We start from the raw sequence: 20760 nt of genomic DNA, 5'->3' as shown, positions 1-20760 counted from the left end.
GTGGTATTAAGGGATAACCATGCTATTTCCCTTTTCTTGGCCCAGTCTCATTCTGGAGCCCATTTTTAAAAAATTAATTAATCAATTCAGAGAATGTGAAAACTGACATGCTAATTATATGTTCATATCACAAATTTGAAGAAAATACAGTGTCACTGAAATGTATCAACACGTGTTCTGCCAACCATAATATTGAAGACATGGAATTTTTTCTGCTAATTATACAGATTAGGAATGACACAAGAAAGAAAGTTACTGGATTTTTCAACTACTAACCATTCAACCATTCACACGAGGCAACAATTTTTGTGTATATCAACAATGGATGAATCAAAACAGTGGACAAAACACAACATGAAAACACAATACAAAGTAATTCCTACAGATATCATAAGTTCTGCCATGGTACCGTGATGCATGATCAGTCTGTAGAATGACACGAACTTACGATTCGCATTTTGGCTATTGGAACAGCAGGGAACTTGCAATCCAGACTGAGCACGCTCAGACGCAAAGTACTATGGGATTATCTGTGGTTATTGTAATACCTAACCTACTTTAAACTTATTGAAAAAAGGCCATCTCATGATACGAAACTGGTCGCAGATTTAAGCTAAATTACTACCCAACACGCTTGTGATACACTTTAGCCTATCTGTAGACTTCAAGGACTTAACACAACTACACGATTTCTGCTACATGTATCATATTAGACTGGCATTTTGATTTTCGGTCAGAGATGGACGAGCGAAAATATCAGTTAGGATAGCAGAAATAGTAGAGTCAGTCCCACACGTCTACATGTAGGCTAGATACACTTGTCGACTTTCATCATATTTATGTAATTTTATCCTGTCGTTCCAGTGTTAATGTTACACAAGCCGACTTTGCTGAAATGGACAAATACAAATTGATGTTGGGAATCTTGCTAGTAACTTCACCTGTGGGTTACGTACTGCTATTCTGGATGGATCTCAATATGGACATAAAATATGTCTTCTCTTCATCCAGGTTAGTAATTCACTTTAATTTTAATAGTTCGTCAAACACGGTTCAAGAACAGGAGGTTGCGACGTCGCAATTCTCAGAATGAGATGGCGGGCCTAACGACAACATAGGAACATTGAATTCAATAACTGGTATAAATATTGCCTCTATCTACAGAGGACACCGATATCACTGCGTTATAGAACTACGTCCATCCTTGGCGGTGACAGTAGGGAGCCCTCCACGACATTCTCAGGAGAGGGGAGTATAAATCAGTACGCAAACATCTCAATAATTACAGGTCCCGTGGTTGGTCAGATGAACTTGATTTGTTAAAGATAACGAGTCGATTGAAAAATCAATTACAATGAATGTTTTACTTGGCGAAATGATGAAATACGAGATACACAAATTAGTCCAATAGATGTAAATAATACATAATATTATATAGTTATCTGTCATATTTTTACCTTTAAGTATTTTTCCGTCAATTATTAGTAGAATGATATTCAGTTCTTTGTTCCTTTTCTTCTCTACTGTTATGTAAAATGTTTTGTGCGATGGGCCGAGGCCTTAGCATTTGAAATAAACTTAACTAACTTTTGTATATAGTTATAAGTTCAACTAATTTTCGTCTACCATTTCCTTAGTGAATATAGTTTCAGAATATGTTTAAATGTTATCGTATATCATAATATTTATTCTCGTCAACCAGGCTTATTTTTATACTATAATAACAGATCGAAAAAAACAACAGTTGGCCGTGACGGGGCGCCCTCACACATCGGCCGACCCCACCACCGGTGAGGGCGGAACGTCACGACGTATCTTACTGTCTATGTTGGACGGTGGTGAAAGAAGTTGTGGTTTACGCGATGTTCTTTGTAAATGAATAATTGTGATTACCATTATGTTATATAAAGCTTGCTGTTTCCATCGACCATAAGACGTCAGTTTTGATATTGACGTATGTTACCTTCAACTTAATATTTCTAAGGGGAGGGGACTTTGATGTGCATCGGAATCGAAGGTGCATTTACACGTACCTTCAACTCCATTTCATACTATGAAGTCCACATAATTACAAAGGAAAAGAACAGACATGAATTCAATGTTTGGCTCATGTTCAGCAAATCTTGGGATAAATTACATCTGAGTAACATCGTAACGAAATAAAACGGGGGATGTACTTCACACGGTGAGGATATGATTGTGTGTGTGTGTGTGTGTGTGTGTGTTTGAGTATGTGTGTGAGTGTGTGTGTGTGTGTGTGTGTGTGTGTGTGTGTGTGTGTGTGTGTGTGTGTGTGTGTGTGTGTTCTCACGTAGTAGTCCGGTTGTCGATATTCAGATTTTTGATTCATGTTTTCTGGCAGAAAGTTTTTGAATTTTTGTAGAGTTTGTGCTTGTAATTTGAATCCGCCAGGGTACACCTGTACCTACTACCTAGCCAAGTGCCTCCCCCATCCGCCGGGTTGAATCTACGTGACGGAGTGTATGTAAATATTGCGTTTGCTTTTGTTACGGATGACAGAATACAACTTTTTAATATTCGCTAAGTTTTGATGTTTTGCGAGGTCACCGTGAACTCTCAGCTGTCATGAATTAACACTTAGAACAAATGTTTGCATTGCGCGAATAGTATTCTTCCAAGATGACAACATTAAGTTATTAAAAGATCAACAGTGTCAAATAATGACTGATTACAGACAGTTGGAAGAACAATGACGTGATCACATTGTTTGGCTAGTTTTCATATTTGTCAATATCATTTGCATTGAATTAAGGCGATGGCAATACTTCCGTTTTAGTCATTTATGGTACTGATAACTTTATCACCCAATCATTTGAGTATTGTATATTTTATGTTTATAAGAATTTAATGGAATAATAAAAATGATGGATTCAGTCTTTGGAAGAGACGGTCCGAGGTCAGGAGCTTCGATCTGCTCCGTGGCCACTTCCAAATGATCCAGGTTAACCATGAACATTGTGTGTAGTCTGAGCTAATTCCCTAAAAGTCCAAGTCGATCCCGTGTACAGAGTGGCGAGAGAGAGAGTAACATTGAAGGAGGGTTACGTTAACAGTAGAGGTAACCCCCCTCAATTCGTTACATTGGTGGAAAAACCGGCCTTGGACTCGAAGGACCATTGTACGCGTAATGAGACAAATCTAAACTTATGAAGAAAAAACCACTCCGCTGGGTGAGTGAGAAATCGATGACTCGATAACTTTTCGAAAGGAAACTTTAATGATTATGTTGCAATGGTTGGAATTCAACTCGAACTAGAACTCGTAAAATATTGCAGTGATGGACTAAAGACATCTCAGAAGGAGAGATTGTGTTTCAAAACGTGGAATTCTGAATAAACAGACAACGCTAGAGACTTTGACAAACGTTGCAGCAGTGAAACCTTCAACGGGGACCGAACAGCTGACAGGCGATTACCATTGGAGATATCGCGTATCGGACGCTGATGCAGACCGAAGCAGTTCGCATGCATGTGAACTACGTGTCTAAGACTTTTGAAGGACAAACAACTCATTAATCATACGGTAGTAGATTTTTGCTAAAGATTGACATTATTTTATTCCTCAAACTCATTTCTATTCATGATCAGCAATTTTTTTACTGTGTGTACAGAGAAATGTGTAAGAAATATTAATTGTATGCTCGATTTAGCTTGACGATGAGAATTTTCTTGAAATCTATTTTCTTAACACAACCATTTCAGTGATGCTGTTTTACACCTCAACAGTCGCGTACAAGCAGAAAGAATACTAATGATGATTTTTTAGAGAAAATTTTAGTTTTAATAAGAATATTAATTGAAGTATGGAGTATTGGAAACTCCTCGAAGTTTTATTGACTCTGAGTTGTAGTGAGCCGAATACGCTACAGATAAATGCGTTGCTCACAAGTTGAGTCTGATTTTGTGATGTAAAGTTCCTACACAGTAAAGGAAGGAACCATGTTGATATAGTATTTTATTGAATCTGCTGTACAAGATAAATATTTGATTTCAAATTCGAGTGTAAAACAGAGATCCGACCGAAATGAGCTGTATTATTGTCTATGCAAAGATTCCTTTCAAATTCCGCAAGAATTTCTGAAATGCCTCAAATGCTAAAAACCCGTATGATAACTGCTAGTCCAACTTTTTTCAATCGTACACGACGTAAAGTTTTTGTTTTTTCACAAAAAAAGAATGACATCACTTGTTTAATGAAAATATCATCTATTTCTCGATTTTTGAGTTGTCATTGAAGAGTACCTGTATGATAGATTTTACAAGTCAAAATTCAAAAGGGTTTCATTTTTATCTGGGTAAAAGATAGGCACGGCTGTGTGAGTGATTGTATAGTCTGGCCAGACGTTGTATGGTAGAGGAGCTGTATGACTCTAAAGGTACTTCTTGAATAACCTCTCGCATTATCGTCAATGTGAAAAAGATAATCGCTGCAATTCCAATCTTTGAAAGTAAACTGCCTGTCTCGAAATCAGACTGCTGTTCAAGTAATGGGCACACATCCATAATATTCCAAGATTAATTTCTTTAATTGTTTGTACTTTTCTCCTTTTCTATCGATTTGCAAAATCATAAAAAGTGTTTCATTTATGAAAGGCAATTATTTTGAATATTTTAATGTGTGGCGGGGACGCCACACTTTGGGAAAAGGTGATAGTGTTACGGATGACAGAATACAACTTTTTAATATTCGCTAAGTTTTGATGTTTTGCGAGGTCACCGTGAACTCTCAGCTGTCATGAATTAACACTTAGAACAAATGTTTGCATTGCGCGAATAGTATTCTTCCAAGATGACAACATTAAGTTATTAAAAGATCAACAGTGTCAAATAATGACTGATTACAGACAGTTGGAAGAACAATGACGTGATCACATTGTTTGGCTAGTTTTCATATTTGTCAATATCATTTGCATTGAATTAAGGCGATGGCAATACTTCCGTTTTAGTCATTTATGGTACTGATAACTTTATCACCCAATCATTTGAGTATTGTATATTTTATGTTTATAAGAATTTAATGGAATAATAAAAATGATGGATTCAGTCTTTGGAAGAGACGGTCCGAGGTCAGGAGCTTCGATCTGCTCCGTGGCCACTTCCAAATGATCCAGGTTAACCATGAACATTGTGTGTAGTCTGAGCTAATTCCCTAAAAGTCCAAGTCGATCCCGTGTACAGAGTGGCGAGAGAGAGAGTAACATTGAAGGAGGGTTACGTTAACAGTAGAGGTAACCCCCCACTATTTGTTACACTTTTAACCAAGTATCGTCAACACTGAAAATGGGTAATATTCTCTTTCCTTTTCAGAAATGACATCTCAGCATTGAGGAAACAAGAGGGGTTACCAACTTGCAAGCCTTTTCATCAAATCGTCTTTCTCAAAACTCATAAGACAGCAAGTACCACTACAAATACTATTATACAAAGATACGGACTAAGACATCAGTTAATCTTTGCCCTGCCAAGTGGAAATCAAATATTTAATGAAAATAAATACTTCTCACGGGACATGTTATTCGAGAAAACTCCAAAGGAAAACGGTAGCGTCTTCAATATGTTAGCTAACCATTTAATATATAATCGAATTGAACTTGAAAAGGTTGTACCTAATGCTAAATACATAACGATTATTCGAGAACCAGTAAGCAAGTTCGAGTCTACTTTCGGATATTATGACGTTCCAAGACTGTTGCATCTTCGCCCAGATGTAAACCAACTGGAAACCTTCATGTCGAATCCCGATCTCTACTTCAAGAGATACACGTCAAGCATGAAGAACCAACTAAGAAATGGCATGATGTTCACTTTGGGATTCAACCACAAATATGACAACAATAAGGAAATGATTGATAGAACAATACAGAAATTGGATAACGAATTAGATTTGGTTATGTTGACCGAATACTACGATGAATCTTTACTTCTGATGAAAAAATTATTGTGCTGGGATTTTGACGATATTTTGTATATCCCCAAAGGTCATCGAAGTTTTAATAGACGTTATAAAGTATCAAAGACTCTGGCTGAGCGTATCTCCAAGTGGAATAATGCTGACGTACAACTGTATAAACATTTTAATGAAACGTTTTGGAAGAAAGTGGAAGACTATGGTCCAGATTTTGACAAAGATCTGAAGAAATTTCGTGAACGGCAAAATAAATTTTATAACGAATGTGTTGATCCAACCGAAACGAGACGTTATCAAAATCGTGAAGATGCTCTGATCATGAGAAAAAATGTAACAGTGCGATGTGAACTAGCTTTCTTTAGAGTTCATAAGTTTCACACAATGCTAAAGAAGGCTTCACTTGGTAAAACGACCATTCCAGGCGAGTTCCTTTTGGGTTCGTCTAGCGAGACAACAACAACAACTCATGCTCCTGTTAATTAAATGTATGTGTGCCTAAAACGAAGGTCCAATCACATCCATGGTCTGTCCGAGATCTCCGAATCAACACTGCACCTAGGCCCGAGCATGGATGTGAGATAGTCCTGCTTGCAGACGGAATAATTCGGGATTCGATTCTGACAATTATCCCTCCCTGCTTACAATGGAATACATCCATTTAGTTTCGCAGTTAAAGTTGACCTGGGATAAGCAAATATATTTTCAAACTAGTAAATAACAACGTAGATGTACCGACAAGAGTTTACAGGTGTATCCAGAGCTCAGTACAAGAGAGTACATCATGTTAATTGCCTACTAGCAATGATTACTGTGTTACCATGGTAACATAAATACACGTTCTGAAAACTACTATTATAGGAACGCGGGGCATATATTGTTGAACGATGGAGTACACCACAAGTGGACAACATCGTCGTAAACCATGCCTCTTTACGGCGGTGATGGAGCACATCTCTACTGAAGAACATCGTCGTAAACTATTGTCATTTTTACGACAGTGCTGACTGACGAAAGATGGGTCAAAACAATTCTTGCCAATGGTGCTGAGGGCGTAGATAGTGAAAGATAATTCGAATATTCCGTCTTTTCGCAGATGACACGAATTTATTTAAATTTATCAAAGATAATAATATGAACCTTACCCAAACCAATTCTGACTTTCAAAAGGTCTATGATTGGTGTCAAGCAAATAAACTTATGATCAATGCTGAAAAAACAAATTACATGATTATTAATACACCCCACAGGAAAATCTCAGTTGAGGGTAATATAGGAATAGACGGAAAGGAAATACAGTGTGTCATGCCATTAACCTAGCTAGGAGTTACTCTTGATCGCAATCTTACCTGGAAATCACATATCCAAAATGTTGTTAAAGCTATCACCCCAAAAGTTGGACTTATTGCACAGTTTCGACACTACATATATATACCGAAAGCCATTCTTTTGTCATTATATTGTTACGATCCAAAATATCGTATTTCGGAATTATGGGAATAAATTCTACATTTGTTTTCGGCATTGTAGGCCACAGGTCAGAAATAGACTGGCGATGACGAATCTGGGCAAACATGATGTAACTGAAATTCACATGATTGGTCAGAGAAAAGTATATAACTTTTATGATGGCATGATCTTATGGTGTGATTTTCTATTTTTAGTCTTTGTGTAAACTCCATTGTATTCGAAGTATACTTAAGATGAGAATAAAAACATCCAGAAGCTCTTGGGTAGGTGATTCTGGCAAGCCGAAATCTCCTCTCAGTCGTGACTAATTCTCGACTTGGACCTGAACGATCCCGTACGAGAGTATGAGAGTGTGAGTGTTAGAGTGCAACGTTAGAACTATCCATATTTATATTGTTCAATTCTATGACTCGCAACAATATAACACACTCATTTTACCACACATTACTTACTGCCTAGAAATATGGGGTAATACCTATGCAACTGCCTTAAAATCCTACTTACTTCAATAAGTGTGTGTGTGTGTGTATTTATCCTGCTGTTGTTGTTGATGATGATGATGATGATGTTGTTGTTGTTGTTGTTGTTGTTGTTGTTGTTGTTAATCTTATTTATTCGTTCATGCAAAGCGATATTTTGACAATTATTGTTATCACATTTTTTTTATTTTTCCACTACCCGAGTTTCACTCAGTATTTTGTGGGCTAGACTAGTTCTGTAGAACTATTTCTACAACCCCCACCAGGTCCATGGAATTACTGATGTATTTGATTGAATAGTCTTTGACTTAATTTAATTGATATATTTTGTTAATTTATTTGTTATGTATGTTTTTTTTTAATTTCCTGGTGAAATCAATAAGTGAAAAAAAGAGAAATATTGAGCAGTAGGTTTGTGTGACGTCGATGTGATTCAGCTATGCTTCACCACGATAGTGTTACACTATTATTTATGACCGGGGTGGGGGGTTCGGAGGAATTGCTTCGAAAATCCAGAAAATTTGAGAAACCCCTCTGCTTGGCTTGAAACTTTTTCATAACTCCCCCCCCCTTGACTTAAATTTTTACCGTAAACCCCCACCATTTGACAGTTTGTTCTTGTAATTTGAATCCGCCAGGGTACACCTGTACCTACTACCTAGCCAAGTGCCTCCCCCATCCGCCGGGTTGAATCTACGTGACGGAGTGTATGTAAATATTGCGTTTGCTTTTAACCAAGTATCGTCAACACTGAAAATGGGTAATATTCTCTTTCCTTTTCAGAAATGACATCTCAGCATTGAGGAAACAAGAGGGGTTACCAACTTGCAAGCCTTTTCATCAAATCGTCTTTCTCAAAACTCATAAGACAGCAAGTACCACTACAAATACTATTATACAGAGATACGGACTAAGACATCAGTTAATCTTTGCCCTGCCAAGTGGAAATCAAAAATTTAATGAAAATAAATACTTCTCACGGGACATGTTATTCGAGAAAACTCCAAAGGAAAACGGTAGCGTCTTCAATATGTTAGCTAACCATTTAATATATAATCGAATTGAACTTGAAAAGGTTGTACCTAATGCTAAATACATAACGATTATTCGAGAACCAGTAAGCAAGTTCGAGTCTACTTTCGGATATTATGACGTTCCAAGACTGTTGCATCTTCGCCCAGATGTAAACCAACTGGAAACCTTCATGTCGAATCCCGATCTCTACTTCAAGAGATACACGTCAAGCATGAAGAACCAACTAAGAAATGGCATGATGTTCACTTTGGGATTCAACCACAAATATGACAACAATAAGGAAATGATTGATAGAACAATACAGAAATTGGATAACGAATTAGATTTGGTTATGTTGACCGAATACTACGATGAATCTTTACTTCTGATGAAAAAATTATTGTGCTGGGATTTTGACGATATTTTGTATATACCCAAAGGTCATCGAAGTTTTAATAGACGTTATAAAGTATCAAAGACTCTGGCTGAGCGTATCTCCAAGTGGAATAATGCTGACGTACAACTGTATAAACATTTTAATGAAACGTTTTGGAAGAAAGTGGAAGACTATGGTCCAGATTTTGACAAAGATCTGAAGAAATTTCGTGAACGGCAAAATAAATTTTATAACGAATGTGTTGATCCAACCGAAACGAGACGTTATCAAAATCGTGAAGATGCTCTGATCATGAGAAAAAATGTAACAGTGCGATGTGAACTAGCTTTCTTTAGAGTTCATAAGTTTCACACAATGCTAAAGAAGGCTTCACTTGGTAAAACGACCATTCCAGGCGAGTTCCTTTTGGGTTCGTCTAGCGAGACAACAACAACTCATGCTCCTGTTAATTAAATGTATGTGTGCCTAAAACGAAGGTCCAATCACATCCATGGTCTGTCCGAGATCTCCGAATCAACACTGCACCTAGGCCCGAGCATGGATGTGAGATAGTCCTGCTTGCAGACGGAATAATTCGGGATTCGATTCTGACAATTATCCCCCCCTGCTTACAATGGAATACATCCATTTAGTTTCGCATTTAAAGTTGACCTGGGATAAGCAAATATATTTTCAAACTAGTAAATAACAACGTAGATGTACCGACAAGAGTTTACAGGTGTATCCAGAGCTCAGTACAAGAGAGTACATCATGTTAATTGCCTACTAGCAATGATTACTGTGTTACCATGGTAACATAAATACACGTTCTGAAAACTACTATTATAGGAACGCGGGGCATATATTGTTGAACGATGGAGTACACCACAAGTGGACAACATCGTCGTAAACCATGCCTCTTTACGGCGGTGATGGAGCACATCTCTACTGAAGAACATCGTCGTAAACTATTGTCATTTTTACGACAGTGCTGACTGACGAAAGATGGGTCAAAACAATTCTTGCCAATGGTGCTGAGGGCGTAGATAGTGAAAGATAATTCGAATATTCCGTCTTTTCGCAGATGACACGAATTTATTTAAATTTATCAAAGATAATAATATGAACCTTACCCAAACCAATTCTGACTTTCAAAAGGTCTATGATTGGTGTCAAGCAAATAAACTTATGATCAATGCTGAAAAAACAAATTACATGATTATTAATACACCCCACAGGAAAATCTCAGTTGAGGGTAATATAGGAATAGACGGGAATGAAATACAGTGTGTCATGTCATCAACCTAGCAAGGAGTTACTCTTGATCGCAATCTTACCTGGAAATCACATATCCAAAATGTTGTTAAAGCTATCACCCCAAAAGTTGGACTTATTGCACAGTTGCGACACTACATATATATACCGAAAGCCATTCTCTTGTCATTATATTGTTACGATCCAAAATATCGTATTTCGGAATTATGGGAATAAATTCTACATTTTTTTCGGCATTGTAGGCCACAGGTCAGAAATAGACTGGCGATGACGAATCTGGGCAAACATGATGTAACTGAAATTCACATGATTGGTCAGAGAAAAGTATATAACTTTTATGATGGCATGATCTTATGGTGTGATTTTCTATTTTTAGTCTTTGTGTAAACTCCATTGTATTCGAAGTATACTTAAGATGAGAATAAAAACATCCAGAAGCTCTCGGGTAGGTGATTCTGGCAAGCCGAAATCTCCTCTCAGTCGTGACTAATTCCCGACTTGGACCTGAACGATCCCGTACGAGAGTATGAGAGTGTGAGTGTTAGAGTGCAACGTTAGAGCTATCCGTATTTATATCGTTCAACTCTATGACTCGCAACAATATAACACACTCATTTTACCACACATTACTTACTGCCTAGAAATATGGGGTAATACCTATGCAACTGCCTTAAAATCCTACTTACTTCAATAAGTGTGTGTGTGTGTATTTATCCTGCTGTTGTTGTTGATGATGATGATGATGTTGTTGTTGTTGTTGTTGTTGTTGTTAATCTTATTTATTCGTTCATGCAAAGCGATATTTTGACAATTATTGTTATCACATTTTTTTTATTTTTCCACTACCCGAGTTTCACTCAGTATTTTGTGGGCTAGACTAGTTCTGTAGAACTATTTCTACAACCCCCACCAGGTCCATGGAATTACTGATGTATTTGATTGAATAGTCTTTGACTTAATTTAATTGATATATTTTGTTAATTTATTTGTTATGTATGTTTTTTTTTAATTTCCTGGTGAAATCAATAAGTGAAAAAAAGAGAAATATTGAGCAGTAGGTTTGTGTGACGTCGATGTGATTCAGCTATGCTTCACCACGATAGTGTTACACTATTATTTATGACCGGGGTGGGGGGTTCGGAGGAATTGCTTCGAAAATCCAGAAAATTTGAGAAACCCCTCTGCTTGGCTTGAAAATTTTTCATAACTCCCCCCCTTGACTTAAATTTTTACCGTAAACCCCCACCATTTGACAGTTTGTTCTTGTAATTTGAATCCGCCAGGGTACACCTGTACCTACTACCTAGCCAAGTGCCTCCCCCATCCGCCGGGTTGAATCTACGTGACGGAGTGTATGTAAATATTGCGTTTGCTTTTAACCAAGTATCGTCAACACTGAAAATGGGTAATATTCTCTTTCCTTTTCAGAAATGACATCTCAGCATTGAGGAAACAAGAGGGGTTACCAACTTGCAAGCCTTTTCATCAAATCGTCTTTCTCAAAACTCATAAGACAGCAAGTACCACTACAAATACTATTATACAGAGATACGGACTAAGACATCAGTTAATCTTTGCCCTGCCAAGTGGAAATCAAAAATTTAATGAAAATAAATACTTCTCACGGGACATGTTATTCGAGAAAACTCCAAAGGAAAACGGTAGCGTCTTCAATATGTTAGCTAACCATTTAATATATAATCGAATTGAACTTGAAAAGGTTGTACCTAATGCTAAATACATAACGATTATTCGAGAACCAGTAAGCAAGTTCGAGTCTACTTTCGGATATTATGACGTTCCAAGAGGGCTGCATCTTCGCCCAGGTGTAAACCAACTGGAAACCTTCATGTCGAATCCCGATCTCTACTTCAAGAGATACACGTCAATCATGAAGAACCAACTAAGAAATGGCATGATGTTCACTTTGGGATTCAACCACAAATATGACAACGATAAGGAAATGATTGATAGAACAATACAGAAATTGGAAGACGAATTAGATTTGGTTATGTTGACCGATTACTACGATGAATCTTTACTTCTGATGAAAAAATTATTGTGCTGGGATTTTGACGATATTTTGTATATCCCCAAAGGTCATCGAAGTTTTAATAGACGTTAGGGCGGCCCTTTTTATTTTTCTGTTTCTCATCTCCCGACCGACCCTAATTTGCAGCTCCGACATCAGAAAAAAAAAAGTTTTTTTATTTCCGACCGACCCCTGAGCACAGCAAAATTGTAAGGTTCCCCATGGCGTCTTAGGCCAGTTCTGCCGAGGCCACGACCTTGCGACATTGGCCCCCTAATTATAAAATTACAAATGAAGCAATAATTTCCCCACTTTGCGTCGCTTTGGCGCATTCATTTTACGGCAGACATCAAAATTATCTAAGTCCACGGCCGGACCAGGTCAGGCTCTGACTCGACGTGAATCCCACAAGAAGTATACTGACTGCGTAAGGGAAAGTTTTGTTGACATCATATAAGATACAGTGACAACGCGCAGTTCTATTGTTAACATAAAAAATGCCACAAAAAGATCAACTTTGATAAACTTAATCTACAAATTAAAACATTAGAGGGATTAGATGATTAGATGAGACATCGAAATGGACGTCTCTCGTCACATGTTTTGTCTACTGTCACTGTCGTGACCTCTGACCTACTCACTGACGTGTGCGAAACACTGAACTTGCTACCGGAACATCTATCTGCCATGCCATGCCACAGCTCAGAAGCCTTCGTGAACCAAATTTATGGGACAGGTTGTGATTTTCATTTGTTGATGGGTTAAATTAAATGAGTACATGTGTATTTTGATTCCGAAAAAGCTGTGTTAGGGGATCGTGTTGCATGATGTTGACAGTGCTAGTGACACATGTGAATGTTGGGCACTGAATCAATGCGTAATCACTGGCATGGCCACTATAGACGGCCGATGCATGTGCGCCCGGTCAGACATGAAGAACGAACTTGTTGTGCAAATCAGAAAAAAAATAATGTAATATTTACAGAGCATCCCAACTTTGACTTTGTTGATAGTTTTAGTTAAAGATTCAAGTTCTGAGTTTCCAGGACACCTAATGTCAGCTTTCCGTATCATTGCAAGTTTACGGTACGTAACTATGCTGTCATTTGATATAGCAGGACCAAATCATGATACACAGCCAGTAACGGTTAATTAATAAAAAATAAATTATTTTAAAGTTTGTTTGACTATTATTTGTAAGTTTTTCGTTCACATTTGGTACTTTTTAAAGTCAGGGATTTTTTTTCTTCAAAATGTCATGAATTTGAAGAGGGAATGATAAACACAGCAGTGTACTAACAATTTTAAAAATGAAACAAGTGGTTACAAGTTTAGGATTTCTCAAAGTTTTTATTCAATCATATGTTCACTGTGACTTATTTTGAAGTTGGTCATTGTCCTTGTCTGAAAAAAGGGAATTATAAATTTTAGCACTGCTATTCATTGATATTCAGATTAAAAATTGTGACTACCTGGCTGTCCAATCTTTCTAAACAATATATCATTCATATATATATATATATATATATATATATATATATATATATATATATATATATATATATATATATATATATATATATATATATATCTTAATTGCCTTCTTTTTCTAAGGTGTAGTGTGTAGTACACAGTTTTCAAAAAATAGCTTACCATGCTTACTGGGAACTGTTATTATGAATGGAATTTTTTTATGTTGTTAGGTAATGGTCTATACGTAATGGAATATCTCAGACCACAGTATCTCTATAGTGGTCTGAGATAATTTATATGAATATTTCATAAACAATAATAATTGACCCCACTCCCTGTCAAATGACACCACTTTTTGGAACCAAGGGGCCTGTGTCCCCACTTGTTGGAAACCTTGGCAGAACACCGCCGTCTAACCCCCCCCCCCTCTCACCCACCCACCCACCCAACCCCTTTGTTACGTCAGAGCAGCATGTGTCTTTCATCATGGCAGAAGCCGTTGAGGTTTGATGAGGGACAGGGCTCAAAATTAATACTGTCACGCGGTACATTTTGCTGCAATGCAATAATAGCTCAGAATATTTCCATCATTTTCAAAATTATGCTTAAAATTGGTAAAAGTCATACTGCATTCCTAATTTCTTGACCAGTTTTTAGCTTTAAATCAGTTGTATTATCAGGGAAATGACCGACTCCATAGCGTTTCATGACCCATGACATGCATGACCTTTGAAGACATTCCGATGTTTACATTATTACTTTTAATTACTTTTAAACAGTAAATCCCAAAGGGGTTCTGAGTTCTAGAAATGTTTGAAATGTTATCTGGTGGATTATTTTGACAAGTTCACACTGAAGAAAAATGTTTCATAGAAGTAATGGTTTATATAAATGAAAATTCATCTAGCACACTGATGAAAATCACGTACGTGTTTCAAAAAGTTACATACTAAAGTTCAAATTGGATAACTTGAAAACATTGTTAGCGATGGCAATGCCACTTTGATTAATAGGACGAATGTATTAGTACTCCTGATAAAATCACACAATAGTTCATGGCTACAGATATACACCCATCAGGATGATAAGTATTTAATCATCTTCTTACAAAGTTGTTCTACAGACTTGTCAACCTTGCTAAAATGAAGGAAAGAGACTTGTAACAAGGAATTCAATAAAGAGAAGAGAAATGAAGTTGTATAGAGACTAACAGGACAGAAAGGACAGAGAATAGAACTGAAAAAATACATTTTTTTTTCTTGCCCCCCCTTTTTTTTTATTTCGCCCGCCCGACCCGCCTGACTATTCCATTGGAGATGAGAAACAAAAAAAAACAAAACCTCACCCTTATAAAGTATCAAAGACTCTGGCTGAGCGTATCTCCAAGTGGAATAATGCTGACGTACAACTGTATAAACATTTTAATGAAACGTTTTGGAAGAAAATGGAAGACTATGGTCCAGATTTTGACAAAGATCTGAAGAAATTTCGTGAACGGCAAAATAAATTTTATAACGAATGTGTTGATCCAACCGAAACGAGACGTTATCAAAATCGTGAAGATGCTCTGATCATGAGAAAAAATGTAACAGTGCGATGTGAACTAGCTTTCTTTAGAGTTGATAAGTTTCACACAATGCTAAAGAAGGCTTCACTTGGTAAAACGACCATTCCAGGCGAGTTCCTTTTGGGTTCGTCTAGCGAGACAACAACAACAACAACTCATGCTCCTGTTAATTAAATTTAAATGTATGTGTGCCTAAAACGAAGGTCCAATCACATCCATGGTCTGTCCGAGATCTCCGAATCAACACTGCACCTAGGCCCGAGCATGGATGTGAGATAGTCCTGCTTGCAGACGGAATAATTCGGGATTCGATTCTGATAATTATCCCTCCCTGCTTAAAATGGAATACATACATTACTTACTGCCTAGAAATAGTGTGTGTGTGTGTGTGTGTGTGTGTTTATCTTGCTGTTGTTGTTGATGATGATGATGGTGATGATGATGATGATGATGATGATGATGATGATGATGACTTTGACTTTTCACAAAAACCTTTATTTACTTGGTTAAAAATACTTTACAAAAGAATAAACAAAGTGCCCGTTTCAATGGCATGGAAAGAAATGTTCAAAGTCTTGGGTTCAAGTCAAAACAAATTGACAATTGTGAAGAAAGTGTTCATGAAACTTGTCATTATTTCGAATGTACATCTAAGGAATCTTCTTGTATATACAGCTGGCTCTGTAATCTTCAGCTTTTAATTATATGGGGGCATGACTTCAAGTCATGTCGTGTTGAAAAAGGACAGGTTTATTGTAGTTGTCGGCATTGTGTATTCCAATGTACATCCAACGATTCTTCTATATATATATACAACCAAATATTTGACTTGAGCTGTAAGAAAGCAGAATGGTAAGTATGTGTGTCCCTGCCGACCATTAGGCTGACTGCAGTGACAGTTACGATTAGTTCCATGGGTAGGGCGAGGTGGGAGGGGGGAACAAATCTCAACGTGTCGGCACAGCCTCGTGAGGAGTACGATGCCCAGAGCTTTTTCTGGTCAAGGCCGCAATAGCGAGTGGCCTGTACTTGACAGCAGGTGAAAGTTATACATTTGTTGTGTTGATTCGAGACAACAGCTGAGTTGGTTGTGATAGCTTGTTTTTTACCAGAAGAGTAGGTTAAAATGCAAATGTACAGGCCACTCACGCAATTGCGCAGAGTGTGTGTGAATGTTCTCTGAATAAAAGTAATAATAATAAACAAGGCATAAAAGTAAACAAAATACACGGAGGTACACGTACACGGTTGCCGGGAAGCAGTACTGACGAGCAGAGAAATAACGAACATAGTGATATTATTTAATGATATCGGCGAATACAAGTGTTTCGTCTTCGATCGAAACGATTGCATTATTTATGCACCAATTAGTTTCAAAGGTATTGATACTGGTGTAAATTTTGTGGTACACGTAGTCATTTGAAATTCGGTGTTTCACGCGTGTTTTGAATAGTTTGTTTACGTCGATATTCGAAGCTTTGGTTTCTTCATTGATTACCCTCCTTCTCGAGATATGAATGCTGGTTTTAGCTGTAGTGAGGATGTAGCTCAGTAATGCATGAGTGTTTTTATCAGTGCGACCTTTGTGAAAGGGTGGGCCTAAAACGAACCACCAGTGAATATTTTTGCCTTCACTTCCCATAAGTTTGTGCCAGATGTTACGGAGAAGTTTGAAAAGAGGTATCAGACAAGGGCACTCGAGGAATATGTGAAGAAGATCGTCTTTATCATTACAGAATACGCAGTTTGCAGTATTGGTGACGCCTAATCTATGCATGAAACTACCTGTTGCATACGCCCCATGTAACACTCTCCATTGTAGATCGCCTTCACGTTTCGTCGTAAGATTTGTATAGCAGGATTTGAAATCTGGTTTAACGTTTTTTGGTATGGAGAGGATGTCTCTCCAGACCGTGTCAATGCGACTTCGGTTCTTAGTGTAGAAGTTAATCATAATGAGACATTTGTATATTGATCCTTTTGCAGTTTTATATAACGGGCAGTTTAGAAGGATGTCTTGTTCAGGATTGTCGAACACTATTTCGAAGTAGTCTGGAGATACGTTTTGTTTTACGTTAAGGTCAACGTCTTGTTGGAAAGACATTTTTATTTTTTCTGTCCATTTAGCTGGAATTGAAGACTTTAAAGTATTTATGTATTGTTCGAGTATTCTGGTAGAATGAATTGATATCTTTTTAAGATATGTCTTCGTCATCAAGTATGCTTGTATTGAGGCACCACACGGGGTTTTTGTTGCATACATGTTGTGAGGAGAGGTTGAGTGTAACTATACAGTGATCTGAGAGGTTGTTTAATGTAGCTATGGACACATTTTTTATTTTTGTTGTCAAGGCTTTGTTTATATAGAAGGTGTCGATTCGAGATTTGTGTTCCCCCCGTTTCCAAGTGTAGTTGCGTTTGTTTTTATGAAAGTAACGCCAGGCGTCGGACAATTTGAAGCGGTGATTTATTGATGATAGCAAGTGTGATGATTTTAGGTGAGTTTCGGTTTCTGAGGTTCTGTCTAAGTCTGGTTTCAGAGTGCAATTAAAGTCTCCACCAATGATGATTGTGTCGTTTTCAATGCTACTAACGAGTTTTTTAAGGTGTGAAAAAGTGTAAACGTTCCTCTCCATCGTTTGGAGCGTAGACATTGATAAGATGACAAGTCTGATTATTGATGTTTAAGTGTAAGTGTAGTAGGCGACCATCGATTACGTTATTACAAGCGATCAAATTGTACTGTTTATTTGGTGCTAGCATTATTGCCACACCAGCAGAGCTACTTGTTCCATGTGAGAAGTAAATCGGTGCGCGCCAAACGAGTTGCCACTGAGCTTGATTTACTAAAGTTGAATGTGTTTCTTGAAGAAAGTAAAAGTCGACGTTGTTGTGATTTGATTTCAGGTGTGAGAAGATATTGTAGCGTTTCAGTGGATCAAGACAGCCGTTAACATTCCATGTGATTGCAGATATAGAGCTCATCACGAGTAGTGTAACAGCTAGGTTAAGAAGTGTTCTATTGAGTTTGTGATCCATTAACTATGGTTTGACTTGGGTTGACCGTTGAGTCTTTAAGAACATATGAAGTTTTACAAGAACTCTTTGAACACGCATTTTTTGTTGATTGGAGAGGAGTGAGGATCGGCGTAAATTTTGAAATGATTTCGCAAGAAGTTTTGTATCTTCGCAGTATTCTTGGCATCTTTCTATAACTTTTTTGGACCCTTTTATTTCCTCAAGAAATTCTACAAGGGCGGTTGGTTTTATTAGTTTGTATTCTGATATTTCTGATATGTCTGACAGCTTTGATGCTATTGATTCGCTGTCTTGATCATCAGAATTGTAGCTTAGAATTTCAAACGAATTTTGTGTTTGCACTTGAATGTCTTCCATTGAAGTTTGCGTATCAAAGAAAATGTCTTGCGACGAGCCTAGTTTCGAGAAAGGCGTCTCGGAAATAACAAGGGAGAGAGGGGAGGCAGAGGAGGAGGAAGAGGATGAAGGATAGTCAAAGGAGACTTTAGGTATAGAAGAGAGGGATGGGGAAGGAGGGGTTCGTACCCTCTCTTCGTCGTTGCTGTCTTTGGGATCTTGTATATTGTCTGTTTGTTCGTTTGAATGTTTTGTGCTGTTCGTAACAATGTCTTCATTTCGACTTACAGAAAGTTCGTTATTTTCATTTATTTTGTCATTGTTTCGTTGAATTGTGTCCACGTCATCTGTCGTTGTTGGTTCACTGTGTTGTCTGACTCGTTTTCTTTTGGTTGTGGTATTGGTGTGCGATGTAGCATTTGTTTGTAATTCAGAATTTACATATGTGCTATTTTCATTTACATAACTATTTGGCTTAGGTATTTCAGTGACGCCTTGCATTGCTTCGGTGTCATCGGTATTTGCATTTTCATTGTTGTTTCTTGTTGATTCGTTTGTTTTATCTGGGACTGTTTTATCGTTATTTGCATGTTCAAGTTCAGCATCTATTGATTCATTGACAAGTTGCATGTTTTCTGTTACAGTATATTTATCAGTATTATCGTTATTTTCTTTATTTGACGAATTTGTTTTGTACGGACAATTTTTTCGTATGTGACCTTTGTTGCCGCACCCAAAGCACCGTAATTCGTCCATGGATACGTAAATAGGATATACTCGTTCTTCATATTTTACATGTATAACTCCGTTAATGGGGACATCATTATTCAATAAAATGTAGACTTGTCGTCTAAAAGACATGACATGCTTGAGGGAAGCATCTTTACACCCTAGAGGAATGGCTTTAGTTTCACCGACAACTCTGTCAAACCTTCTCAATTCTTGTTCTATAGATTCGTTTGGTATAAATGGGGGTACATTTGAAAGAACGAGTTTCACTGCCGGTTTTATCATGTGCTCCACCTCGACCATTTCGTCGTCAATGGCGAAGCTGCTTGAGACCATTTGTTCAACATCCTCTAGTTTTGAAAGAAAAACTACTACGGCCTTGTTCATTCTAGAGGCAGCAGCAATGTTTCCACCACCTATGATGCTTGCTACTTCCTGAACATAGCGTTCAACGGGTATACCATCAATGTTACTGCATCGTATTGCATGTTTTCGGGTCAAGCCACGGAACCGGGGGTTTCCGCAGGTGGCCATCTTGTCCACCTACGGGTTCCGGCCGTGGCAGGGAACGAAACGAGAACTGACAAAATACACTGTAGCGACCACAGAACGAGATTAAAACTTAGCTGAGTGGCGTTACAGAAATGTACTCACGACAGCTTGTGTCTCTCTGTAAAACTTACGGCTTCTTGAAAGGCGTAAACCAGAGCACTGGCGGAGCGTCACCAACACACGTCCTTCCAATATGGCGGATGATGATGATGATGATGATGATGTTGTTGTTGTTGTTGTTGTTGTTGTTGTTGTTGTAAATCTTATTTATTCGTTCATGCAAAGCGATATTTTGACAATTATTGTTATCACATTTTTTTTTATTTTTCCACTACCCGAGTTACACTCAGTATTTTGTGGGCTAGACTAGTTCTGTTGAACTATTTCTACAACCCCCACCAGGTCCATGGAATTACTGATGTATTTGATTGAATATTCTTTGACTTTTTATTTATTTGTTATGTATGTTTTTTTTTAATTTCCTGGTGAAATC

The 20760-nt window shown here is 37.6% G+C and overlaps 3 protein-coding genes across 3 annotated transcripts; all 3 read left to right on the top strand.

Annotated features, from left to right (window-relative positions):
- Positions 1 to 321: 321 nt before the first annotated feature.
- On the top strand, positions 322 to 6411 carry LOC144449664 (galactosylceramide sulfotransferase-like). The gene is made up of 3 exons (XM_078140237.1): positions 322 to 410; positions 865 to 1011; positions 5328 to 6411. Exons 1-3 carry the CDS (start codon positions 322 to 324, stop codon positions 6409 to 6411), a joined length of 1320 nt encoding a protein of 439 aa, XP_077996363.1.
- A 1328-nt stretch (positions 6412 to 7739) lies between these two features.
- On the top strand, positions 7740 to 9738 carry LOC144449663 (galactosylceramide sulfotransferase-like). Its single transcript, XM_078140236.1, has 2 exons — positions 7740 to 7747; positions 8658 to 9738. Exons 1-2 carry the CDS (start codon positions 7740 to 7742, stop codon positions 9736 to 9738), a joined length of 1089 nt encoding a protein of 362 aa, XP_077996362.1.
- Positions 9739 to 11065: 1327 nt separating this feature from the next.
- LOC144449662 (galactosylceramide sulfotransferase-like) lies at positions 11066 to 15785 on the top strand. The gene is made up of 3 exons (XM_078140235.1): positions 11066 to 11073; positions 11968 to 12660; positions 15392 to 15785. Exons 1-3 carry the CDS (start codon positions 11066 to 11068, stop codon positions 15783 to 15785), a joined length of 1095 nt encoding a protein of 364 aa, XP_077996361.1.
- The last annotated feature ends 4975 nt before the right edge of the window (positions 15786 to 20760 follow it).

Source organism: Glandiceps talaboti, chromosome 18 (assembly GCF_964340395.1).
Source record: "Glandiceps talaboti chromosome 18, keGlaTala1.1, whole genome shotgun sequence".
NCBI lineage: Eukaryota > Metazoa > Hemichordata > Enteropneusta > Spengelidae > Glandiceps > Glandiceps talaboti.
Note: the sequence above shows the minus strand (reverse complement) of the source record. Positions and strands in the feature narration are given on the sequence as shown.

Excerpts from the sequence above, each read along its gene's own strand:
- LOC144449662 (XM_078140235.1), top strand. Across the intron at positions 12,661-15,391 it reads CATCGAAGTTTTAATAGACG|TTATAAAGTATCAAAGACTC; the intron begins TTAGGGCGGCCC and ends AAAACCTCACCC.
- LOC144449664 (XM_078140237.1), top strand. The coding sequence starts at position 322 with ATGGATGAATCAAAACAGTGGACAAAACACAACATGAAAACACAATAC. Across the intron at positions 411-864 it reads ATAAGTTCTGCCATGGTACC|TGTTAATGTTACACAAGCCG; the intron begins GTGATGCATGAT and ends CTGTCGTTCCAG. Across the intron at positions 1,012-5,327 it reads TATGTCTTCTCTTCATCCAG|AAATGACATCTCAGCATTGA; the intron begins GTTAGTAATTCA and ends TTTCCTTTTCAG.